Source organism: Miniopterus natalensis, chromosome 1 (assembly GCF_054644295.1).
Source record: "Miniopterus natalensis isolate mMinNat1 chromosome 1, mMinNat1.hap1, whole genome shotgun sequence".
In the NCBI taxonomy this organism is placed as follows: domain Eukaryota; kingdom Metazoa; phylum Chordata; class Mammalia; order Chiroptera; family Miniopteridae; genus Miniopterus; species Miniopterus natalensis.
Window position 1 is genome coordinate 6,547,512 of NC_142081.1, and position 26,336 is coordinate 6,573,847.

The 26,336-nt window shown below is 51.1% G+C and overlaps 2 protein-coding genes across 5 annotated transcripts in view; both read right to left on the bottom strand.

Moving 5' to 3' along the window:
* The window catches only part of PAPOLA (poly(A) polymerase alpha), a 54,789-nt gene extending 52,866 nt beyond the window's left edge, over nt 1–1,923 (bottom strand). For 3 of the 4 annotated variants that reach the window (XM_087818348.1, XM_087818339.1, XM_087818337.1), the window contains exon 1: nt 1,832–1,923. In XM_087818348.1, coding sequence (XP_087674474.1) covers nt 1,832–1,839 — 8 coding nt within the window. In that variant the 5' untranslated portion in view covers nt 1,840–1,923. The remainder of the gene's footprint in view (nt 1–1,831) is intronic. The other variant, XM_087818343.1, reaches the window with a different exon arrangement.
* A 4,720-nt stretch (nt 1,924–6,643) lies between these two features.
* AK7 (adenylate kinase 7) overlaps nt 6,644–26,336 on the bottom strand; it is a 32,278-nt gene continuing 12,585 nt past the window's right edge. Inside the window, exons 8-18 of the mRNA XM_087824387.1 lie at nt 25,260–25,350; nt 24,327–24,404; nt 23,124–23,273; nt 22,100–22,228; nt 20,974–21,100; nt 17,907–18,035; nt 17,714–17,782; nt 13,353–13,550; nt 10,224–10,444; nt 7,362–7,520; nt 6,644–6,682 (exon numbers count right to left, since the gene is read on the bottom strand). Of these exons, the coding sequence (XP_087680513.1) occupies nt 6,644–6,682; nt 7,362–7,520; nt 10,224–10,444; nt 13,353–13,550; nt 17,714–17,782; nt 17,907–18,035; nt 20,974–21,100; nt 22,100–22,228; nt 23,124–23,273; nt 24,327–24,404; nt 25,260–25,350 (1,390 nt within the window). The remainder of the gene's footprint in view (nt 6,683–7,361; nt 7,521–10,223; nt 10,445–13,352; nt 13,551–17,713; nt 17,783–17,906; nt 18,036–20,973; nt 21,101–22,099; nt 22,229–23,123; nt 23,274–24,326; nt 24,405–25,259; nt 25,351–26,336) is intronic.

Genomic DNA, 26,336 nt, shown 5'->3' on the forward strand with positions numbered 1-26,336 from the left:
GTGCTGTCTTGACTCTGTCTTCCATTTTATACATTTGAACTACTGTCAAAGAATTTGAAGCACTTAGGTCTTCAAAGGAAATGTATACCTCCCTCCTCAGAGAAAGTCTGGAAAAAAAGACTTTCACTATCTAGAAAGACAAATTATTTCTTGAGTTATTTCCTCATTGAAGCCTTTTAAGGCATACATTTCCTATCACTGATCAATTTTTAATACTAACATGATTATCAGAAGGAGAAGCCCCTTTCAAAAGCAGCAATAAAACATGAGCTAATACAAAGAGGTCACATGGCATCATTCCAAACATTTAGGTTTATTTTAATTGTTGCTGAACTGAAAAAGGCCACAAAAGTCTTGCTTAGACTGGGTTCTTCTGTTGCCTGTTTTTACAGCTCCGTGAAAGGATGAATGAATCGATTAACAAGGATCTCCCAGATTCTAAGATCTTAGGTCTGTATATTTAACGACAGGAGTGGGTGGGAAAAAAGGAGGGTGAAATCCCTTTTAAAAATGCAACAGATGTCCTCAAAGCCTGTGTCAAGTCAGAGCCTCACGCGCAAAGAGAGACATGCACATGTACACATATGCACACTCATACACAGGGCGGGAGAAAAGCAGATTTACAGTTGTTTGTATGGAAAATAACACAAGAATTAGTAAATGATACGAGAATAAACTTTCCTGTACTTACAACTGTAAACCTACTTTTGCCCTACCCTGTATAAATAAAACTGTAAAACTAAAATCTTAAAAAAAAACACACACAAAGAAACCCTGATGTGCTACAGTAGACGACTAGAAACCATTATTTTGCATTTAAGAAAAGCTTCGAGTGTCAATGACATACATCGTTTTGGGGCTACACACACACACACTCTGTCTCAAAGGGGCTCGCTTACTCTGAAATCCTCCTAACGGAAAGAAATGCAGTCTCACTATTTAGGCCTCAGCACTGCTGTGTATACGGAGGAAATAAGCTGTAATTTTTCTATCCCAACAAGGACTTCTAAGACCACATCTCATTCTTTCAATGAGAAAGGGAAAACTTTCTAAAACCCTCTACAAGGGAGGGGGGGGGGAGTATCACCTGCAGGCCTAGTGCGATTAGAAGGCAGAGGGGGCCGGCTGGAGGTGCACCACCAGAGGAACCACGCCGTCCGTAAGGGGCGGGGGCGAGGCGGGCAGCGGCCCCGCGGGCGCGTCCGAGCAGAACGGCGCGAGCGACGCGGCCCCCGACGCGTCTCCGAGAGCACCTGCAGGTGCCCCTTCCCCGGCGGCGGACGGGGGGCGGAGGGGCTCCGGGGCTTCTAACTGGAGCCCGAGCGACCTCCGCCGCGGAAGCGGGCTGACACTGGAGCACGAGTTGGGCACCTCGGGCACGCGGAGAAGGGGACGCGGCGGAGGCGGGCCGGCCACGGGAGCGGTACGTGCTCCGGGCGGCGCGAAGGGCGAGCCCGAGCCCCGCGTGCGCAGACCCCGCGAGGAGCAGGGCCTCCCTTCCCCGCCGCCGGGCGCCGTCCGGGGCTTTGTTTTGGGTCCGCGGCCCGAGCGGAGCGGCGGCGGCAGCAGCAGGGAGAGCGGCGGCCCCGGCTCTTCCGGAAGGGGAAGGCCCCCGGCCCGACGGCCGCGGCGGCCAGGAAGGGGTGGGGGAAGTGGGAGCCAGGCACAAGGGAAGTGCGGCAGCGGGCGGGTGAGGAAACAGGAAGAGCCCCGGTGCCGCCGGCCTCCCCGCGGGGCCAGGGCCCGGCTCGCGCGCCACCCCGGCCTCCGCCCCCGACGCCCCCGAGGCCCCGCCGGCGTGCGAAAGGAAACAGAACACGAATTTACTTACAACGGCATCGTCTCCTGCGCCGGCACCGCCCAGTCACTTCCCCCCCGCAACCGCCGCCGCTGCCGCCCTGGGCATGATCCACTGAGGCGGGAGGGAGGGGGGGGCCTGCCGCAGCCCTGGGTCCAACCCCACTCCCGCACCCGCTCCCGCCGCTTTAAGCGCTTCTCCTCCTTCCCCTTCGTCCTAACATGGCGCCCGAGCGCTACCACAGCAACGTTCTAGAACCGCTGACGCCGCCACGCACGCTGTGCGCGCGCCTGCGCAGTGGCCTCCCCTCGCCGCGAAGCCTCACGGGAAGAAGGGTGGTTCGAGAGGCGGCCGACGGTGGAGCAATTTCCGCCCGGATCCCGACTCGCGTTCGCGAGGGATGCGGTGCGTCAGATGGGAGCGGTGAAGGCGGTTCCGGGTGGCGGGTCGTCAGTCGAGTGGAGACGCTCCCGTCGCCCACGGGGATGACGCGGGCGGCCCCGGCGGCGCCAGGAAGGGCTCGGGGAGGCCCCGGGAACCTCAAGAGCCGCTTCCGGCGCATTGTGAGATCCCGCGGTTCTCGTCGCCTCACGTCGCGGCGGCCGCGCCTCCCCTCGAACGGCGCCTGTGCGGGCGCTTGGACGGGACGGAGGCCCCCACGCGCGGCCACGTGGGCCGGCGCCTCGGGGTCGTAACGCGTCACCCAGCCTCTTCACGCTGCCCTGCGCAGCGAGGACGGAGCTCGTTCCCGCCGAAAGTGCCGGCCGTGCCGGCGGGGACCCACCTGCCCCTCGGCGGCGCTCCCCCCGGGCGGCTCTTCTCGGCGGGTGCGCCCGCTCGTGCGCGCGCGTGGGCCCTCGGGAAGTGCTTGTGGAGCGAGTGGATTCGCAGCGTCGGACGGCGGCCGCGGGTTCTGGAACACGAGGTCATTTCAGCCGCGAGCCGTGACGGAGCTGAGGGGCGACGCGGCGCTCGGGCGGCGGCACCGCGGGGTGTGAGCCGGGGCTGCTGCTGTCGCCGGTGGACCTGCGCCGACACCCCGGCCGGAGCTTCCCCCAGGCCGTGGTCCCAGCCCTGCTCTCCCTGGGTGGCACCTGGGAGCACCCGACCCCCAGCAAAAGCTCGAGAAGCCGCGCCCGAGCCGGGCTCGCCTCAGGCGCCCAGGGCCTTGGAGTTCGAGCGCGTTATAAAGTGTCACCGGGTCGGTGGGCGGGAGGGGCAGGGAGCAATCCTGTACCGACGGTCAAGTTAACGTTTTAAATTCTTTAAATACACAACGGAAATTTGACAAAGGATTTCCCTTCCCCGGGAGCCTGCAGTGGGCCCGGCAGCCCAGGGCTCAGGCTCCAGCCCTGCGTCCCCGGCGGGCTCGCGGCCATGGCTGCTCTGCGCACGTGGCCGGCGCGCGGGCTTCGGAGGCCTTGGCGGGAACCAGAATGTAAACGGCCTCGTTGACCAAGTTATGTATTGGGGGGGGGGGGGCGTTAGAACATCACAGAAATTAACTTCACCTGTTCTCTGTCTCAGTGTGGCCGCCTGGAAATTTCTCAGTGGTCTCTGCGGCCGTCGTTTCTGCTGGGCGGGGACAGACTCGCGTTTGAGCCTCGGCTCTTCTGCGCGTTTCCTGCCCTCCTGTCGTCGGGGCGGCTTTGCCTAAGGACCCAGCGCAGGCCTGCCCTTGAAAGCTTGAAAGCCTGAGATCCAGAGACGTCAGTAAAATCCGTGCTCGTGAAGATGGGCAGTGGCGATGTCCTTCCCGAATCGGAGAACAGGAGCCTCGGGAGCTCAGGGCCGCCCGGCCCAGAGGAGGGACGGGCTCAGCCCGCGGGGCCCCAGCCTGCCGTGGACGGGCAGCCGCGCAGCACGACCGCCGAGGGTGGGTTTCGCATGGAACGTGCTGGGGGCCGAGTTGCTTGCTGAAGACAGTTCAGAGGGACTGTATTTGCGGATGGAGTCAAGGTGGATTTTACATAGGAGGCGACTTTGTTAATGTCCTGGTAGAAAAGTTAAGGTTTACAGTACGTGGTCAAGAGGAGAAGAGCATATCAGGTAGAGGGAACAGCTTTTCAAAAAAAAAGGGAAGGAAGAGAGATCTTGATAGGAAATTTAATATTTGATTACTAGACAAGAGCATATCAAGTGGAAGGAAAAATAAAAACAAAAGGGGAAAGGTGCTAAGTTGGAGTTACTTCCCACTATGAAAAATATCTCTGATCCACTTAGACCTTGAGTTCTAGGGGTTGGGGGCAGATAATAAACCCATAATCAGAGAGGTGAGCATTCCAGGTTGTGGTTAAGAACCATGAATAAAATAAACTAGGTGTTAGAATTATGGGGAGGTCAACTTTGAGTTGAGACCTAAGACTGTTCTGCGAGATTTGGATTTTGTCTTTTTGTAAATGGGGAAGCCATTGTAAGTTTTAAAACAGAATGAGATTACATTTATGTTTTTAAAGATCACACAAAGGGTAGGGAATTAATTTGAACTGGGAGAGATTTCCAAGTTGGAGGGTAGATGAGGTGGATCTTGCCATGGTTCAGGTAAGAGAAGATGAAGCTTGAAATGATGCCTGGCCAGGTGTGGCTCAGTGGTTGAGCATCAACCTAGGATTCAGGTGATCGGGGTTCAATTCCCGGTCAGGGCAAATGCTGGGGTCTTGGGCTCGATAAATGACACTCTCATCATTGATGTTTCTCTCTCTCTCTTCCTCTCCTTTCCTCTCTCTGAAATCAATAAAGATATATTTTTTTAAAAAAAGAAAGAAATGAAGAAGGGACCACGTTGAGAGAGATTTGGGGTGATATAGTTAATCCTGGTTGTGGGAGGTAATGGAGTGGAAGAAGACAAAAATGATTACAAAGGGTCTAGGGAGGGTAACAGTGGAGCTACCAGTAAATGAAATAAGAAACAGGGAAATAACTCAGTGAGTGGATGAGATCGTGAGAGCAGTTTGATGTGGGTTGATTTTGCAGTGCGTGTGAGACCTTCAGAAATGTCTATCAGGCTATTGAAAACATGCTTCAGGAGCTGAAGAGAAAAGTCAGAGCTGGAGATAGAGATTATAAACTGAAAGGGACTTAAATATACATCCAGTCACTGCAATCTAATACAACTAAAATTTCACAGTAGGGGGTGTTCAGGAGGCAGCTGATCCATGTTTCTCTCCGCCTCCCTTCCTCTCTAGCATCAGTAAAAACATTTTTAAAAGTAATTTAAAATTTTAAAAAACCACTTTTAAAAAAAAGTGAAAAGATAAACCATAAAATGGGAGAAAATATTTGTGTATCATTTATCTGATAAGAGTCTTATATCCAGAATATATAAAGAACGCTTACAACTCAATAACAAAAGTGCAACAACCCAGATAAAAGGTGAGCCAGGAACTTGAATTTACATTTCTCCAAAGATGATGCACAAGTGGCCAGCAAGCACATGCAAAGATGTTTAGTCACAAAGTGATACTTCATTACCATTAAAAACACGCACACAAAATAGCAAGTGCAGGAGAATTAGAACCCTCGCGTTGCTGGGAACGAAAAATGATGAGGCCAACTGTGGAAAACAACTTGGCAGTTCCTCAGTAAGTTAAATGCAGTTACCATATGACAGCAATTCTACTCCTAGGTATCTACCCAGAAGAATTGACAGTGTTCAAACAAGAACTTGTACACAGGTGTTCATAGCTGTATTCACAACTTTCAAAGGCAGAAACAACTAAAATGTCCGTCAACAAGTGAACGGTTAAACCAGATGTGGTCTAAGGGAATATTCAGCCATAGAAAGGAATGAAGTGCTGATACGTGCTATGAGATGGATAAACCTTTGAAAACATGCAAAGTAAAAGAAGCCAGACACAAAGGGCCACATGTATGATTCTGTTTAAATACAATATCCAGAATAAAGAAACCCACAGAGACGGATCAGTGGTTGCTCAGAGCTGGGGGGAGGGGATGAAAGGGAGTGACTGCTTAATGGGTACATGGTTTCCATTGGGGGATGAAAAGTTCTGGAGCCAGATGGTGGTGAGTGAGCAACACTGAATGGACTTTGTGCCTCTGAACTGTACACTTTACATGGTTATGACACATTTTACGTTGTATGTATTTTACCACAATAAATAGTGGTTATATTCAGATTACATTATTTAAAGGGGTGAAATAGATACACCATTAAACCTAAACGTATTTCTCATTCTGTGTATTTCTGGGCCTTAGAGGACATTTAGAGCTGGGTGAGACCATAGGGATTGATCACTTATGCCTATATTATAGTTTGTTAAAAATATTCGGCAACTTTCTAATATCGCAAATACTAGAAGTATTCCTTCTGTTACATGAGTTTTTCTACCAAGAAGTTCCTAAGGCTCTCTGACTCATTGGTTGGACCACTCACCCTGAACCTAGAAAAGCAGCCTTGTGGAAACAAATCACATCTAACTGTGACTCAGCAAAGCATAAATCATCCTAAATTATTTCTGTTTCTAATACCACTGGTATTTGGGCCATAACTAATGGTGTAAATTCATTAGCCTACATGTTCAAATAATATATAGTCTGATTTTCCCCATACTATAAATTACTAGAAACATCAGTATGCAGACTACTTAGACTAAGAATGAAATAGTAAATATTTGTTGCAGATACCTTATCAAATTTACCTTTCAAATACAGTTTTGATGAAGTTGCCATGTAGCTTTTTATAATGATTTTACTTAATGAAATATTTGCATGCAGGGGGAAAAAAATTTTCCAAAAACTGGGAAAGCAGATTTCAAAGCCATTTTTGAAATTACATCAAAGTCATCTCTGGCTCTGTGACGGGTTATGGCACGAGGTCCTTCCAGTTCACTGTGTCACAGGATTGTTCTTGAAGAGATACTCTGCCTGTAAGTGAAAGAAGAAAGACAAGTCAGCAATTAGAAGGCATTACAAGATATTTATGAGTCATGCATGTGTACTTTTAATGTCTACCATTTAAAAGTAAAAGTATGTAAATCTTTTACTTTCAAATGAGTAATAAAATAAAAATCTTATGCTAAGTGATATAAGCCAGTCAGAGAAAGACAAATGCCGTATGATTTAACTTATATGTGGAATCTAATGAACAAAGTAAACAAAATAGAAACAGACTCATAGATAAAGGAAACAGAGCTGTTAGAAGGGAGGGGGTTAGGGGCTGGGTGAAAAAGGTGAATGGATTAAGAAAACAAACTCATCCAAGCAGACAGCCGTGTGGTGGCTGCCAGAGGGAACGGGATGGGCAGTTGAGCGCAAAGGGGATAAACCGTGATGAAGGAGAGGAACGGGTGGTGAACACAATACAGTATACGGAGGATGTATTGTAGAACTGTACACCTGAAGCCTGTATAATTTTACTAATTGGGGTATTGTTACCCCAATACATTCAATAAAAATTTGGTTTAATCTTATAAACTGTGAAGGTATTAGAGGCTATTTCCCAAATACCAGACACACAATTTCTCTGTGTCAACTGGCTTCCCGTATAGATTCAGGTATATTTTATTTTCAAATTGATACTTAAAATACATCCTAAACCTCTTACCAGAAAATCAACAGGATCCTCTGGCCTGACCTTGCAGCACTCATTGAGGCCCTGCATGAGCGTTGGCATGACATAGGTCATCAGGTAGTTCCTCAGGGGGGCAGACTGAGCCTCTAGTAATTCTCTTTCTTCTTTTTTCACTTCCTCTAGTCGTTTATTCTACACATAGGACATTTAGGGGTGGGGTAAATAGTCAGAAAAGGGAGAACACTCACACAACTCACCCCACAATGCATTAGAACTACATCGTGCTTTAAATGTTCACCACGTTATTATAAAGATGGCATTTCCAACCAGCAGGGAATAGATATAAATGGTGTTATAACAATGGGCTAGTCATGAAAGGGAGGGAGGGAGGAAGGGAGGAAGGGAGGAAGGGAAGGAGGAGGGAGGGAGGGAAGGAGGAGGGAGGGAGGGAAGGAGGAGGGAGGGAGGGAAGGAGGAGGGAGGGAGGGAGGGAGGGAGGGAGGGAGGAAGGAAGGAAGGAAGGAAGGAAGGAAGGAAGGAAGGAAGGAAGGAAGGAAGGAAGGAGGGAGGGAGGGAAGGAGGGAAGGGAGGAGGGAAGGGAAAGAGAGGGAAGGGGAAAGGAAAGGCTCATAGAAGTGCTAACAGACGGTCTAGAAGGTACTGGTTTGGTGGACGTGTTATTCCTTGGTCAGCATACAGCCACCCTCCCTTGGGAAAAATCCATATTTCCTTTGAGAAATCTTCCTTCTCAGGCTAGTGGGTTGGGTGGAACCTGAGCCCATCAGTCCAGCCCACCTCCTGTCCATGGACACATCAGGAAGAGCCCGAGAATGACACCAACAAAGAAGGTGGAGCAGAGAGAGGGATCCCAGGTCCTTGGTGACATCATCTGAGCACCTATATCAAGCCTCGCCTGAAGCCAGCCCTACCCCTGGCCTTTTCTGCTACGTGAATCAATTTTTTTTCTAATCCATTTTAAATGTACTTTTCTGTCATTTGCAAGATAAAGAGTTCTAATTGATTTTTTTTTAATTAAAAAGGTCTTTCCCAGCAAGATAGCAAACCCAGAAATCAAAATGGGAAAAGACTGATGGATTTGACCACATGTAAACATAAATATTTTTATGACCAGAAGAAACACCATAAGTGATGTTAGAAGATAAAGGATGAACTGAGAAAGACTATTTGCAACATATTATCAAACGCTAAGACCTGACTGGAGTGCACACTATGTGCCAGGACTGCCTGCATGTTTTTACACATATTAACTCCTTAGTCCCTGCCACGACTCTGTGCAGTAGGTGCTGTAACCATCCTTGTTTCACACTTGGACAAGCTGGGACACACAGTAACATGCGCAAGGCCACGGACCTACGAAGAGAGTGGAGCCGGATTTGGACGGCCTGGGAGGCTGTTTGCTCGGCCCATTCCTGTTTCCCTTGTACTACCTTATCGGGAGTTTTCTTGCGAAATATTAAGCAAAGGACACACAGCTCTGGCATGCGCAGAGAAAATGTGCGGCATAAGAAGAAACGTAAATTCCTAACTCAGGAAAAGTCATTAAATTTGTGATCAGAACAATGAACACAAACAATGAGATCGGTTTTTTGTTTACCAGAGTGGCATGTGTGTGAGTGCCATGTGTGCGCAAAATCGAGAAAGCAGGGTGGGAGGTGGTCAGGGAGCTACACCGTAAACTGTGACCTTGTTTACCCTTGCCTGGGATAGCTCAGAAATGTGAATCAAAAATGAAACCACATGCACATAGTCTGACTTCGCAAAACTTAGAAAGGTGTGCTAAGGGGACAGTCAGGCACAGGGAGATGTGTGCATAAGGAATCCTCCCTCCTTCCCTCCCCCCTCCCTTCCATACATTAGATAGAATTCAAGTGGAAAGAGAGAAGTTAAAAAGTATAAAAGGGGACATGGCATGTTTTGGAGAGGAGCAGGGGTTGAAATCCTACTTTATTTTATTTACTAATTTTAGAGACAGAGGAGGAGAGAGAGAGAGATACTGATTCATCGGTGCATTCATCGGCTGATTTTTGTTTGTGCCCTGACCAGGTATCGAGCCCTCAATGTTGGCGCATTGTGACAACGCTCCAACCAGCTGAGCTAACCAGCCGGGCCAGGGTTGAAATTTTAAATGTGGCTGATGTCCAGGAAAGGCCTCGTTGGAAAGATGACTTCTAGCAAAGACTCAAAAAGCAGTGAGGAAGCCGGTCACGCAGGTGGCGCACGTTCAGAGGCACCGGGAAACCTTAGCAGCAGCCAGGTCCCCACAGCCCTTGGGGGCCCGATGAGGAGTTTGGGCTTTCGTCTCATGCGACGGTCAGCCCGTGAGGAGCTTGAGCAGAGTGGCGGTGGAGCGGGGGCTGCCTGGAAGAGACAAGGGGGTTGGGGCGGAGCTGGGGAGTCCAGTGGGGAGCGCAGCCAGGTAGGTCAGGAGAGACTCCCACCCGGGTGAGTGGAGAGGCGTGTGGCACTGAGCGCTGCTGTGGGGAGCAGAGCGGCGGAGACTCCGTGACCTGGGCAGGGGGGTGGCACGGGGCTGACCACCCAGGTTAGGTGGGTAAATGGAGGAAAATCCGATGAAATCACAAGGTCGGCCTGCAGCAAAATGGTACACATCACACGTGTGTGATACTACTACTGGTGTTGGCTAGCTATTTATACTAAGGAAAGGATTATGGGCGCCATGCTAAAAATGGTACAGATGACTAAATAAACTCGTAAACAAAGCTTATTTGGGGTATTTCTGTGACATTTCTCTATCAGCAGGATCGGAAGCGCAATAGGCCTAAGTGGCTTTGCGGGGCCCCCCTGCACAGGTGCATGCACACACGTGCACACGTGCACATGCACACACATGCACACGCGCACACGCACACTCACCCACTCCTCCCAGCGCGCGATCTTCTCCGCCGTCTCCAAGGCCTCCCGGTGCTCCCGCTCGGCCTCCTCCATCGCCTCCTTGGCCAGGCGGCCCTCAGCAGCCTTCCGCTCCTCTTCGGCCTTTTCCTCCTCTGTTAAGCCGTAATTCCGAGGCTCCCCAATCTCCTTGATGAGCTGCTTGATAGCGAGCCTGTTCTGAGCGTCTTCGAGCCGTCCTACGTCTGAACACCAGGAGAGAGGGAGGCGATCAGCACATACTTGGTTCGGGGCCCGTCTGCAGTGGACTCTGAGACCACGTTCGGGACGATTCTTTATCACTGTAAACTGGTGGCGGTTAAGTTACGTGAATTTCCACACGGGGGGTTCCTTTCCGAGTTGCCAGCACGGTCCAGAATGTCTTGTCTCCCTGGCAAATACCAGATGGGGGCTGGGAAACAGGGAGGAAGGCTGGGCTCCTGTCTATGTGTTCTGACAGTCACTGTTGGTTTAATTGGGTGGATGGTGGAGGGGGGAATGGACTTCCTCAAAGGAGCGAGTCCCCCATTCCTGGAAGCATTCAAGCAAAGGCTGGAACACTTCAGTTGGGGTTTCCATAGAAGGAAGTCCTACATTTGTTGGAGGCCCAACTGGGAGACCTCCTGGTTTCTTTTGTGTTTCTGTGAGTCAGTCATTTCGGGACATGTTTTTCATTTACTTAAAAAATTAACTGTTTCAGTTAGCTTACCCGAATAGGAAAAAGTCCAAACTGCACACTATCTGACTAATGTTAATATCAGAACCAAGAAGAAAAAAAAAAGAGAAAGGCAGTTTGGTATCGAGTCTCCTATAGTCCCTAAATAGTGAATAATAGTAAATTCTGCACCCTCTCTTGGGTTTCCTTGGAAGGTGCCCTGAAGGCATATGCTGCCCGGCACCCCGGACCTTCCTCCCGGGGAACCCCTCCCCCGCCCCATGTTCATACCCTGTAACCGTGACCTAGACTCCAGGCACAGAGGGAAGAACAGGGACAATGTATCAGTTAGTGGGTAGAAGCAGCCAAAAGGCCGCAAAAACAAAGACAAAAACTCGCCTGAACTCCGACATTTAAATGTATTTTCCCTGGATTCCTCTAGAAAACACAACCTTCATGTGCTTGAAAGGGCTCTGAAACTGGTTGTGTGTTTTTTAAATTTTTTTAATGTCCTTACTGATTTCAGAGAGAGGGAGGGAGAGGGAGAGAGAGAGAGAAACATCAGTGAGGAGTCACTGATCGGCTGCCTCCTGCTCTGGGGTCCAGCCGGAAGCCCGGGCATGTGCCCTGACCGGGATCAAACCGAGATCCCCTGGATCCCAGGTCAATGCTGAACCGCTGAGCCACGCCGGCTGGGCTGAAACTGTCTTTGAAGAGGCTCACTTTTGGAGGAGGGGCTCACAGAGGACAGAGCTGCCCCCAGCAATACTTCGCCCTGACCCTGGGGGGTGGGGATGGGCACCTGACCCAGCGGGCGCCGTGTGGCCTCTGACCTGCCCTTCTTGGAATGTGGAATTAGGACTGAAAGTCACGTCCAGCTCCGGGCTTGGCTCCAGTGTAGCACAGAAACTCCAGGTGGCAGGGCTGCCCCAGGCCACCACGTGAGCCAGAGAGGAGAGAGGGAGAGACCCTGGTCCAAGGAGCGAGAAGTGGAGTTCAGAGACGCAGGGCGGGAATGCGGGTGCCAGCACCTTTCCCGGCCATTCCAGACCCTTCTGAGGCCAGGCTGCACCCCTGGCGGACACCCTCCCCCACGCCCATCCTGACGGTACATTTCTCCCCCTTGCTTCTATTATCTCCGGGTCGTCAGCGTGGAGAGGCCGCCAGGCGTGTGGGGCACAGAATGAGACAGGAGCACGATGGCCCCTCGTTCACTCCTCCCGCCGTTTCTGTCTCTCTCGGCATTTCTCCTGGGGCCCTGCTCATCTCGCCATAAATAGCTTCCGGGGTTTTACGGAAAAGATGACAATTATTATTTTTGTGAAATTTGCTCACCATTTTTTCCTAGTTCTCTAATTAAATAGGGCAAAGGACTTCCCATATTGGTAGGTGTCAGATCCTCAGCTTTACATGCAAACCGTGTAAAATATATCCAATATGCACAGACAGAGTCAGGCGAGGGCAAGGCCCAGTCACTTCCGAGGCTGCGAAACAGAGAAGAGTGTGCAGACTGACACGCAGTGTTATCTTTTTCTTTCTTAGGCCATTTCATGGCTTAGTGTTGGTCGGGAAAACGAAATTACCACTTTTGAACTCCTTCTACGTGCCAGATACTCCCTATCTCTTATCTCAACCATTTGGAAGAACTCCACACGCCAGGGATTATTCGCTTTCACAGATGAGAAAAACCCGGGCGGAGCTGGAAGGGCATCGGCTCTCCTGCGACATTAGCTCCAAGCCTCCCACACTCCAGGGTCTAAACGCAGCCCCATCTGGCGCTCGGGGGTGAAGAGAGGCCTTGGGCGGCCCAAGCGCTCGGCCTGGCCACTAAGCTCCCACCAAGCTGGGCTTTCTCCCCGAAGGAGGAAGAAGTGTCAAGTACCCAGACAACCAGAAAGGAAGTTTAGGGGTTCACCAAGCCAAGGGGAGTGGGGACGGCTACGACAGCTGAGATTTGGAGCCAGGACCCACGGTATCATGGTGAGGGCGACGAGAGGGCATGTTTCCTGGGTGCTCGCTGTGAGCTAAGTTTCGAGAGAAGTGTTTAGAGGAAACCGAAGAAATAACAGTGGAGAGCGATTTGCTTTTCTGAGTAGCTATGGGGGTCAGCTGGCTAGTCTAAAGGCCAGGAGGGACTGTCCCCAAGGAAGCTGGGGAAATGGCCCAAAGCAGCCTGCAGCAAACACACTTCTTTGAAATGCCCTTTAAAAATGCAGTATTCCACTTCATAATATATCCATGTATTTTGAGAAAACAACGCTCCACCACCAAATCCTCAAGTGGGGCTCCCCAGGGGACGTGCCTTGTTTAAACCCAGGAGACGTGCCCCGTCCACCCCGCGACTTCGCAACCCTTCCGTCCTCCCCCAGCCCCGCCACAGGCTCGCTCTGGGGCGGGCCGGGGGTCCTGGCACCACGGTGGCTCCCCACCTTCGCCTTATCTTTGAGTTCATTTCTTACCGATATGTATCAGGTGGATTTCAAGCTCATCAAAATAGTTGAAGACCGTCTCGTCTTCGGTATTGATGTCCCGGTAGTTGCTCAGGCTCCGGAGGAAGCGGTCCTGGCTGTAGTGGGTCTCGGCCACCACGCTCTCGGGGAGGTTCATCACCCGACACTTCAGGAACTCGTCCGAGGCGTCCAGCGCACAGACGAATTCTGGGGAGAAGGGGAGGCTCCCGAGTTAACCCAGTGACTGCGGGTTGCGTGACCAGCAGGAGCTGGGCGGCAGCCGAGACCTGGCGTTGCTGCAGCGGCCTGACAACTTGGAGGTAAAGCGCACGCAAACCAGGGATGTTTCCCGACTACCCTCTGAGGCCCGACCAATTGGTAACTGAAGGATCTATTATTTTTCTTTCCCTCCCTCCTTCCCTCCCTTCCTTTTAATAAAAGCAGCAGAAATTATAAATATCAAATCTATAGTAACCCTGTGGTATCTGTTACCAGCTTCCCAGTCAATCCCCAAGGAGACTGGTGGCTACGAGCGAAATGCTTTAATAGCTGATTTGCCAAATTAATACAAACGGGGACTCCTGCCTGTGAGAGCCTGGCGGAGCTTGGGAATGTTTTAATTTTTATTCAAAAATTTTATTGGTTTGCACATAATGATGTCACTCTACTTAACTACAGTCTAACATGCTTTCTTGAATGAGCAAGAAAAGTAAAGGTGAAGCGCAGAGCCCAGGGCAGGGCGCGCCCGGGGGCACAGGGAACTTGTGTGAACATTGCCCGCTTCGTGTGTGAACAGTGGGAAGAAGCTGAGGACAGGGCTCAGCCATAGCCTGATACCACCGCGATTCTGACCTAACTTAATTAGATTAGATGCTCACCGTTGATCATTTGATTTTCCTGAGTAGCTATATTTTGAAAAGAAAAGGGCACAGCTGGACCCCAGATGCTGCTGTAGTACTTAAATAGGAATTACGTCAATAAGTTCACTGGAAATTGAATCTATTGAAGCTCCATGACATCAGTTATCGAGGTCAAAATTTAATAATTCTGTTAATCTATGAATTTCAAAATATAATACTGTATCTTTTTTCCAGTGACTGGGAGATGGAAGGGTCCAGTTAATCAATATTGTGCATAATGAGTGATATGCTTAGCTTCCAATTTTCTAAGAATTTTAATATGATGAAATATATTTCCCATTAGATGATATATATATATGTATATATATTTATTTTAAATATATTTTTATTGATTTCAGAGAGAGAAAGGGAAAGAGAGAGAGAGAAACATCAAGGATGAGAGTCATTCATCAGCTGCCTCCTGCACGCCCCCTGCTGGGGATCGAGCGGGAAAACGGGGCCTGTGCCCTGACTGAGAAGCAAACCGTGATCTCCTGGATCATAGGTCGATGCTCAACCACTGAGCTACACCGGCCTGGCGATGGCATATTTTTAAAAGTTCTTTATCTTTTATGATTCAGGGAAAACTTCAGGATTTTGCAGTATCTTGAGATAATTATTCAGAACGTCTACTTTCCTTGGGTTGGCTAACTGTGGAGAGCAAGTAGATTTCTGTTTGGTAGGACTGTACAAAACGAGGTCACTGTATTCGGCTCTCTGGAGTCATGTGAAAATCAAAGTTTTAACACGTTTCCATGTTCATCAGGTAGGTACAACTTTAAACTTGTCTCTTTCGACTAGGAGATCTGAAAGGAATCAAACTTGATATAGGCCAGCAGCAGAGGAGAAATGCGATGATTTACCCCCAGGACTGGATGTAATACCATAGATTCAAAGGTGTTATCACGCAAGTCCAGCATGGATGCTGGTATTAATCATGTTATTTTCTGTATCTTATGATGTTTGGACATCTAGAGGAGGCCTCACCAACCTGGGGGGAGGCTGCCCCCCCAGGCAGGGCTAGCTGATTTCTAAACATGGTTAGCAACTTAATTGGGAGCCGGCCTCTCATACGCAGGCCACCGCCCCCTTTCTGTAACACACACCAGGCCAACCTCTCCCCTGCCTGACACCATCCAGGGCCCGGCACCAGGCAACTAGAGACCAGAGCCCACTGGAATTACACAAACCGTGCAGTCTTCTGAAAAAGCTGTATACTCTGTCCTGCCCTGACTTTCCCACGGAAACCCCAGTAAAGGCTGTGTTTTAGACAGTCCCCCGCCTCTTGCTTCTACCTGGTGCTTCCACATGTGGCCCTGTACACCCCCTTCTCTGGGGAAACGTAACAAATTCTTCTTTCAATGGCATTAGGCTCTTGTGGTGTCACTCAGTCACCTCCATACATTAAAATCCTGGGGGTACAAGTGAGACACTCTCTAATTTCTTTCAGGAAGATAGAAAATAATGGTAATTTCCGGAAAGGGAGTAATTTACCAAAAAACACACTAAACATTCCAAATGGATAACATCTGAGATGCGTTTGGACTGCGTCCAACAAAGAGAGGAAAGCCCAGGGGACCATGATAAAGAATCATTCCTCGTTTTACCTCTTTCCATTTCTTTATCTTATGAAGGGCTTTCATTAATTCTGCTTTTTTGGAGGCAGTAGATGAGGAGGCCTGGGTTTGCACTGAAGCCGCCCTCACCCCCCTTTCCCAGTGAAGTGGGCCTGGATCAGTCTGTGGGCCTCAGCTCCTGGGATCCATAGACCTGGGAGTAATTCCCACCTTGCAGGATAGTGGGAAGGTTCAAGGAGCTCATCTCCGGGGGTGTCTGGGGTATGACAAATGGTGAGCTGAGCTGAATTTAACCCATTTCTGCTTCTGTGATAAGACGATTTATGGCAGGGTTTGTGAAGAATAAATACTACCCGGAGGTGATAAACGCCCATGAAATGGGTAGACCTGGTTATTTAGTGTAATTGACTTTACTTTTTAGCTTTTTTCTAAGGCAAATACATAAATGAGTGGGAAATATGAGACAACCCATCCCTTTCATGCTCCTGCCACGAACCTCCATCCCCGAGGATGCTGCTCGCTGGTGGTCCCGGCGCTTCTGTGAGCACCGCTGTGAGCTGTGCCTGGACCGAGAGGAGGGGAGGGTCACAGAGGTGACCCCACTTTCCCGGGGACTTTGACCCAAGTGAACAGCAGGCCCTTCTGAGTTACAACCGTCGGGGCCCAGGGCAGGCCACCCCAAGATATCCCACGGTGGCACATGGATTGTTTTGAACTAAAGTTACTTTAAAAATTACGCAAGAAGAAAATCCTGAGATCTCTGTCCCGCTAAGAGCAGGAGGTGACTCTCCCGTGTGACCGGCACCTCCCTGCTCCTGAAGGCTGAGGCAACCGGATGGAAAGCGTGTGTAAACAAGCCCTGTAACCCGTATCAGTTTACTACTCAAGCCCAAACTCCGCTTAGGTTCCTGAGGAGAGGAATGCCCCAGACTTGCTTAGATTCCTTTTTAACAAGCACGGTCTTTCTTCTGCCACCTTCTCATCGCTTGATTGTTTGTCTAAAAAGTATTTAAAAGGTACCTGGTTCGATCGTTCCCTTGACTCTCGTTTTATGACCTGAGCATCTTATTATGATTCTCTTGTGCGCATGTATTAAGTGGCTTTTCTCCTCTATCAATTATTTTATCACGAGTCCAGCCCTAAGAGCTCAAGAAGGGTGTGTGGGGGGGAGTTCTCCCCTCTGCGACACAACCTTGTACTAAGTTGTTGGAAATAGCTTGTAAATGCCATATGGGCAGAGATTACCTCCTGTGATCACACCTCAGGCAAACTGATTTAAAAAAAAGGAGAGGGAGAGAGAGAGAAACTTTTAAAGTTCACGGCAAGGTCAGAAGAGATGCCTGCTAGCTACTCAGCAGCTCCCTTTTCCTGGCTTAAGTTGTTTATGCCGCTCTTTCAGGAGCACGTTGCGAAACCTCCGTGCAAATACGTGACGGGAGGAACCTGCTGCGGAGCCACAGCAGGCCGGAGGGCTTTCCCTGCCCCGCTCAGCGCCCGATCCCCAGTGTCTCCTGGAACGGCGACGGCCTCGCTGGCCCCTGAAACAGGTCGGGGCGGGGTGGCAGCGCCCCTGTCCCTGGGTCCCTGGTGGCCTCGCCCGCCCCGCAGGCTCGGAGGTCGGGGCATCGGCAGACCGGCTGCGTTTCGCTTTGTTTCCAGGAGGGAGCAGCAGGAATAAACATTCTCCAAGGGCCTTAACGTCCCCGAGGTTCACCCCCAGTGCATCCCCTAGCTTGGAAACTTGATTTTAAGTGTATCATTTCACTTGTTTTTCTCCAAGAGGCAAACAATAAAGGCCACTTTATTCGCATCAGAAAGATCGCTCTGGCACAAAGGAGGAAGCTACCAGGCGGCGCGCCTTAGGCCTGACCTCGGAGGGATGCTTTGCACTTACCAGGGATGGTTACTTTGTCGAAGGGAAACATCTTGCCTTTGACTTCCTCCTCCTCTTCCTCCTCGTCCTCTAAGGAAACAAATATACACTGTTGCGTTTACTGTATCATTAGCACGCCGGGCTCAGAAAATGAGACGGTCGCCACCAGCAGAGCAGAGCTGCGCGCGGTCAGGGCAGCGGGCGCCGGACTCACTGCTGAACAGGTCCTTGGCTTGGTCGTAGGTCTTTGGGAATCCATCCAAAATGTAGCCTTGATTCCTGCAAGGCATAGATTTTAGCTTTTCTTTCACAAATCGAATGACATACTGATCTTCCAGGCGACCTAGTCAAAAGAAAGAAAAATATCATTGCGGAGCCACGTTCCACGTAGGGGGTCCCATCCTACGGTCACCTGAAAAATGACCGTGTAAACAGTCCCTTATTTTTCCATCGAAGGGGAAAACGTGCGGTTTGGGGTTTCAGACAGGGCCCGTGGAGTCCAGCGCACAGCAAGGGGCAGGACCCGATGGGCTGGGCTCCGAGAAAGGGCAGAGCCCAGGGCGCTTCCCCCGGCACAGCGGAGCGGGAGCCAGTGGAGACATTCACTGCCCCTGCTGAGCGGCAGGGGTTCCTCAATCCTGTTTTTTAAAAATATGTTTTTATTGATTTCAGAGACAGGAAGGGAGAGGGAGAGATAGAAACACCAGTGATAAGGGAGTCACTGATCGGCTGCCTCCTGCACGCCCCTTACTGGGGATCGGGCCCAAAACCCAGGCACGTGCCCTGACCGGGAATCGAACCTCCATCGCCTGGATCCCCAGGCCGATGCTTGACTGCTGAGCCGCGCCAGCTGGGCAATCCTGGTTTGATATTATACCCCTAAAACCTTATATACAATGGTAAACACTTCCGCCGTGTGAATTGAGAGAGTATCCGTGTATGCTGCTAGCACACGATTTATTAGTAGCTGCTCAATAAACGTTTGCTGAATTTGAATAGAAATCAAGCTTGATCTGAGCCTCAAGGGCACCGTTCTCTTTAAAGCTGCAGAGGAGACTGGGGCCCCGCCCTGTTCCCTGTCTCTTCCAGTCTGCATCGCATTTCTGACCTTGGCCCCCTTGACAGGTCCCTCTCGAGCCTCGGCCGCCACCACAATTGCTTGGGGAGGCCGAGGAGGGAGACGTTTGCTCTAAAACAGGCACAGTGGCCCTGGCCGGGTCGCTCAGTTGGCTAGAGCATTATCCGGATATCCCAAGGCTGTGGGTTCGATCTCTAGTCAGGGCACATGCATGAATCGACCAACGACTGCATACGTAAGTGGAACAGCAAACTGATGTTTGTCACTCTCTCTCCCTTCCTCTCTCTCTCTCAAATCAGTAGGTAAATTTAAAAAAAAATTAAATAAAAATGTAAAAAACTGGAACAATAATTAAAGATGTAGGGGTTCAGAACATGCTTCCCCAAAATGTGTCACTTTACCTGTGAGTTATTTTGAACTGAAGGCAACTGAGACCCTTTGGGTTTACGAGAACCTTTTACCTCTCCCTTAAAGAATTTAAACTAGGGGCCTTGCCCATAACAAGAGTTATCACCAGAAATGATTTTTTTAACCTGTGTGGCAAGACAAACGGCTGCACCTCGCCCTGGCTCAGAACGTGACGACCCCTCCTTCCCCGCCTGTCTCAGCCTCTCACGCAGCGTGGTCTCTGACCCTCCCACGCATGTGGGGCCCCACGCAGAGGTGTGTCATTAAACTTGGTTATTTCCTCGCTAGTCTGCCTCATGTAGATTTAATTATTAGAGCAGCCAGAAGAACCTAGGAGAGCAGAGGAACTCAGCTAAGTATAAAAGTGAGATGGTTTTCCTCAGAACCGCTGACGACGGTTTCCCTCTGGGCAGAAGGCCAGCGCGTGACGTCCGAATGGCCTTCTTAAAGCACCAACAAACAAGGGGCTACTCACTTATTAGCTCGGGGCTGCAGGGGGACCAGCCTCGAATTCCACCCCGGGTGGGGAGGAGATGGGTCCAGATTTTGAGTTGATAATAACACTTGACTTGATGAGTTTGCTCAGATAACTGGTTAAAACTACCAAGGGGGTGTGGGGATGCATGAAAGGGGTTCTACGGAAGTAACCTGCGGGGTGACCTGATCATAAATCCCTAACTGGGCGGGCCGTGGTGGGGAGCCGCGGGCCGTGGCGGGCAGTCAGGCCCCAGGAACAGAACTTCTCAGCGACAGGTCTTAGGCCAGCGCTGCGCGTTTGTTCTTGGGCACCCGGCTGAACCGCCTGAAGTAATGCTCCCCGAGGGGTGTTAACTGTCACGAGAGCCAGCACATAATCTGGTTCACTATCCCGAGACCGAGTCTCCGCCTCGCTTCCTCCCACCTCTGTAATTGTCCTTAATCTTAATCCTAACCGAGGCCGCCCTGTTATTTATTCTTCAGAGCATTTGAGATTTTGCTCCCAGGCATATGTCGTCAGTTTGGCTCAAATTCTTATAAAAATTCTCTACGTTTTTGGTTTGGATGTTTCTTGTGTCCAACCACGAGTAGGGATATTTTCCCACGGATCTGGTATATTTCTTCCTGCATCAATTACGGGTCTGTGTTATTCATCAATTTTTTTCTATTAAGGATTTAATGATTTTATTGGTTTGCCTGAGTATTTTATATATTAAGGGTATTAACTGTCATACTGGCAGCAAGCATTTTTTCCTGGTTTGTCTTTTGCCTTTTAATTAATGATTTTTGATGCTTATAAAATATTTATGACTACACATTTGATTTTTAAAACTTAGGTCGTTCTTTCCCACCCTTTTTTTTAAAAAAAAAAAAAAAATCTTTTTATTGATTTTTAGCAAGAGAGGAAGGGAGAGGGAGAGAGAGAGGAACACGGATGTGCGAATGAGCATCAATGTGCTGCCTCCTGCGTGTGCCTGGCGGGGACCAAGCCTGCACCCCAGGCGTGTGCCCTGGGCGGCTGAGCCGCACCGGCCACGCTCTTTCCCGTCTTATGCTCCATCGCCGAAATATTAATAGTGACTTTTTTTTTCCCTGGGAGGGGAGATCCTAAGTGAAATTTCTTGGTGGTGGTTATAATTTTTGTACTTAACTTATAATAGCAAATAAACTTTTGTAACGGGGGGGGGGGGGGATGGGACGGAAAGACTCACAGACCAAGTCAGAAAAATAAAATAGATTAAAAAATAAAAATGTTGTGCTGTTTACCTGGAGCAGGAAAGGAAAGGCAGAGGCCAGGCCCCGCGGGGGGCGGCGTTACCTGCGTTCTGCTCCATGCTCTCCTTGATGCCGTCCAGCAGCTCCTGCGCGTCCTCCGAGGTCTCGTCGTCCTCCTCTTCCTCGCCGTCGTCTTCTTCCCCGCCGAACTTGGGCGCCACCAGGGCCTCCTGCGCACAGGGGTCCCCCAGTGGGCCGGTGCCCTGCACTGGCCCGCTGCCCGCTAGCCGCCTGCCACGCAGGGGCGAGGCGTGGGGAAGTCTCTGAACCTTCCTCTCAGTGTTGCTCTGAGCCTAAAACTGCTCTAAGAAAATAAAGTCTGTCTTTTAAAAAGCATTTAATACATAAACCGTCTGATAAGTCCCTGAGAAACGCACATCAAGAATATTAAGTTAAACGCCCGCCCGGCGTGGCTCAGCGGTGGAGCTTCCACCTGGGATCCAGGAGATCACGGTTCCAGGTTCGATTCCCAGTCGGGGCACAGGCCCGGGCTGTGGGCTCGATCCCCAGTCGGGGGCCTGCGGGAGGCAGCCCATCAGTGACTCTCTCCTCACTGATGTTTCTCTCTCTCTCTCTCCCCCTCCTTTCCTCTGTCTGAAATCAATAAAGATACGTTTTAAAAAAATAATAATAAGTTAAAAAAAACACAAAAACTGCCCTGCCGGGCGGCCTCAAGAGTTGAGCATAGACCTAGGATCTAGGAGATCGGGGTTTGATTCCCGGTCGGGGCACATGCCCTGGTCTCGGGCTCTGATCCCCAGCAGGGGGCCTGCGGGAGGCAGCCGATCAATGACTCTCATCCTTGATGTTTCTCTCTCTCCCTCTCCCTTTCTCTCTCTGAAGTCAATAAAGACATAGTAAAAAAAAATAACAAAAAAAGCAAAAAAACCTAAAAAGGTCCCAGTCAACAGAGAACAGGAGATATACTTTGAGCAGCAGCTGGAGACAGACTAAATTCAAGGGCAACCCGAGAAAAAGATGTTTCCACCTCACAGAGAAGAGCCCCGTGGGATTTGGTGTTTTCATAAGTGGGGCCGACAATAAAATCCAACAAATGTGACAAATCCCTCTGCAGGACGTCATGTAAAATCAGTGGCTTCTTTAGGACCCGACTAAGAAAAGCATTTTCAAGACAGAAGAACTCCCCGGGGAGCAGGGGGGAGTCATACCAGCTTCGCGATGGCTTCGGAAATGACGTCCTTCATCTTAACGTGATGGAGCTTGTAGTACTTGGTCAGGACCGTGGCGATGCTGGACTTCCCCACGGCAGGAGGACCGAGGATGCAGATCTTAATGGGCTGGGAGAGGAGAGGTCATGGGTGAGCTCCTCGCGACCCCCCCGGCCGGTAGCTGCCGGGGTGCTGTGGTCTCGGGTGGGCCTCTGAGCTGCGGGTCCTGCGAGGCGACCTCCCCATCCCTTCCTCTGCCTACAGTGGGCACGGCCTGGGCGTGGGGAGTGGGACACTAGGCCTGAGCTTAGGAGCACCCGCAACGGAAAGCGCTAGAGCAGGACACGCCACCAGCCCCACGTGACCGTGTCACTCCTGTCAAGACCACAAAGAAACGGGCGGAGCTCTGCTCCGGTGTAGATAGTGCTTCATTTATCGCCTCATGAATACTGTTTCTGGACTGAACTTGGCCTTTACTTACACTTTCCTTTTAAAAAAAAAAAAGAGAGAGAGAGTAAGCCCTGGTGGGTTTAGCTCAGTGGCTGGAGCGTCGGCCAGCAGACCGGAGGGTCTCGGGTTCGATTCCAGGTCTAGGGCACGTACCTTGGTTGCAGGTTCGATCCCTGGCTCTCCCCTCCCTCCCTCCCTTCTACTCTCTAAAAATCAATGAAAAAAAGAATCAGACTTCTCCGCCCTCCCCCCACCCTCTCCCACTCGTATATCCAGGGCTGATATACGAGGCACCGCGCTTTTCTCCTTGTACAGACAACCCCGTGACAATCCGTCTCCAGCCTCCCGTCACGTTCGACGTGTGTCAAGCACAGCTGTCGTTACCGATGTTAAGTTTACAAAGTTTAATATCCAGTTGACAGCGTTAATATAATACACATGTAGGTGGTTAGACCTGGACAAATGGGTCAAACTGAAAAATAACGTGAAATAAGAAATTGGGACATTAGAGACAGGACGTGCTTTCACTGCTGCGACGACGGGAGGGGTCGGAGCAGGAAGCGGTTGCCCTTACCAGCAGTCCTCTGCTCTGCTTGTACTCTTTGAGGATGCTGTTGATATTTTCCACAAATCCCGCCTGGGCGACCCAGCGAATGTTGAAATTCTCCTTCACGTGGAGGCCTTCCATCCTCAGGTTCACCAGGAGGTGGTCAATGTTCTCTTGCTAAGAGGTAAGGGCACATTAGAGATGTGTCTCTTTACTTTGATTTTGACGGTTATAACAGACCCAAATCTATTCTTTTTAAAGAAAAATATACACCCATGGGCCGCACGTGCGCGTCCATTAAGGCGGCACTGGGTATTGGCGGAGCGCCCGCCGCGATGCTCTGACCCACCTGCCCCTCCCCACACCGGCCCGGCCGGCCTGCGGTCACACAGCCGCTCAGAGCAGGAAGATACTGGAGTCCACGTAGAAGGCTGCGTCTTTAAAATGTTTAACTGTGCCTGGCCGGTGTGGCCCAGTTGGTTGAGTGTCGGCCCATGTACCAGGAGGCTCGATTCCCAGTCAGGGCACATGCCCGGGGTGCGGGCTCGATCCCCGGTCAGGGCCCTGCAGGAGGCAGCCGGTCAATGACCCTCTCGTCATTGATGTTTCTCTCTCCCTCTCTCTGAAATGATTAAAAACATATTTTTAAAAAAATGTTAAAAAAAAAAAAAAAAGTTTAATTTTGTCTCTTTTTTGAACAGTGCAATCCTGTGGTTCAAAAATCCCAGAGAACAGGGAGTGGAGGGAAACGGCCCCTTGGATGCCATCGCCACCCACCCACCCACTTCTGCTCCTGCGAGGCAACCAGCGGCGCCCGCGCTTTCAGACGTTTTCTCCAACGCGGTGCTGTGACCCGTTCATCCCAAAAGAGGGACACCCCGGAGCTGGCTGGACGCGCAGGCTGCCCGACCAGCGCTGTGCTGGCCTTGGTGGGGGTGGACTCTGCATCTCCGCCCCCGCTTGGGTTTTAGACAGAGGCCAGAGGGAATGACACCCAGGGTCTGCGCAGCATTTTCCGCGTCCGACAGCTTTCAGATGCCTCTTCTGACCGCCGCCCCGAGAGCGGCTCCGAACAGAAACCAGGCCCGCGGGAGGGACAGGATCGCTGCTTTAGGGCTGCGCTGGGGGAGCCGCAGAGCGGCCTGGAGGCCGGCATCCTGACCGCAAACCCCTCGGGAGCCACTCCGTTTAGGAAAAGGGCAGGAAAAAAATAGTCTCTTATATACTGACTGTCAATTCCTTGGTTAGGAAAGCGTTTTCTTTGAGGACTTTCTGGATTTTCCCGGGGCCGGTGTGCTTACTGATGCACTGTGAGGGGAAGAGAGAAATATCGTTTGGTTTACCTGTATGGTTTCAAAAAGTTCTCAAGTGAATGCCCCCCTCCGCCCCCCAATTGCAAAGCAGAGGGGAGCCCGCTGAGCACTCGCTCCTGTCGGCTGCGTGCCTGCGGGGAGGTGGGGAGGCAGGGAGGGTGCAGAGGAAGCTTCTGAGCTGAAGGTGACCGATGGGGGGAAGGGCTGGGGACGCTAGCTGGGCTCCCAGGTGACAGGTGGCTTTGGTCAGCGCAGCGGGGACTAGAGGGGGAGCCCTGACAGACGCAGGGCTCCCGGGAGCTGCCGGCCGGTTTGGAGAACCCGCCCATCGACGCATCGAGGTGTGTGTCCACAGAGCCATTTCAGTTTTCCGGGGGGTGACCTGTGTGTGGCCACCCTCAGTGGCCTTTCCTGCTGCCCTCACTCAGTCCCTGGAGAAAAGCCGTTTGGCCGGTCCCTCCCCAGCCCCGGCACTGCCCGCGCAGGTGGGGAGTTTGGTTTTACGGGTACTGGACTTTAGGAGTCCCCAGTCTTGCCAGCACACCTGATTCTATAACCACGCTTTAGGGGGGAAATGATTTAGGCGATGCCACCAAGCCCTGGCCGGCTCGGCTCCGCGGTCAGAGCGTCGACCCGCAGACTGAAGGGTCCCGGGTTCAGTTCCGGCCACGGGCACGTGCCTCAGTTGCAGGCTCCGTCCCCTGCCCCAGTTGGGGCGCCTGCGGGAGGCAACCAGCTGACATCCGTGTTTCTCTCTTCCCAAAAAGCAATGGGGAAAAAATATCCTCGGGCAGGTGGGGATTTAAAAAAAAAAAAAAAAGCCACCAAATGCGGGGTAAAGTGGCCGTACCTTGACGAAGTCTTCCAGGGTGTGGACGGACTCGTCCACGGCCACCAGGTAGTGGGGCTTCGGCACGTGGTCTATCACGTTCTGGATCACGCTGCAGGGCGACAGGGAAGGTCATCACCGGGGGGAAAAGCAAGGCTGTGTAGTGACCCACGGCACCCACCCCGCCCCGGCCGGCGGCGCCCGCGCTTCAGAAACGATGGCCCCTTCTTTCCGCGGGACCAAGCTCAGGGTCAGGCCGAGGGCCTGCACTACAGCGAGGGCGCAGGTGAGGACCGCGCGGGAGGCGGCCGGTCAGCGACCCTCATCACTGGTGTTTCTCTCTCCCGCCCCCCTTCCTCTCTCTCTGAAATCAATAAAAAATAGATAGATAAAAAACAACCACCTTTTTTTTTTTTAAAAAAAAATAAGAGTTCAGTGACATTTCTCTGGCCGAAGGGCTACCGGGTTTGAAGCCAGATCCACCCAGCACCAGATCCGTCCAGGGTACTTCGAAGGGTGCCTGTCCCCACGGCCCACGGTGTATGAAGTCTGCCCACGCGGGCTCGCGGGCGCCGCACGGCAGTGCTTTGCCGTAGGTGTTTCACCAGGGAGACACAGATTCGGAGAAGCGGTTGCTTTCTTACGGGGCTCACACTGCCCCGGGGGCTGGGCCTGGGCCGCTCGAGCTGCGTTGATAACGCCGGCCAGCACCGCCGAGTGGGCCGCTCTGTGGGCCTTCCGGGGCTTTCCCATTGCACTCACGCAGCGGTCGGGCCAGGCAGGCGCTGTGGTTACCCTTAGCTTACAAATGAGAAGGCCAGACACAGAGAGGTGAAGCAGCTTTCCCACAGTCACACGCTGGTGAGAGGCAGAGCCGGGGTCTGAGTACAAATGAAAGGATTCCAGAGAGAAGCAACAGTGGATGGAAGCTTAACGCACGGCTGTCGATCTACCTCCATTTAGGCTTTTTTTTCTTTCAGTAAAATGAAAGTAAAACAAAAGTACACATCTAAATGTCCATTTATTTTATATTAATTTCTTGGAACGTGCCATCTTTTAGTTCCTTCCTTTGTTAAATATTTGACAGTCTTCAAAGGA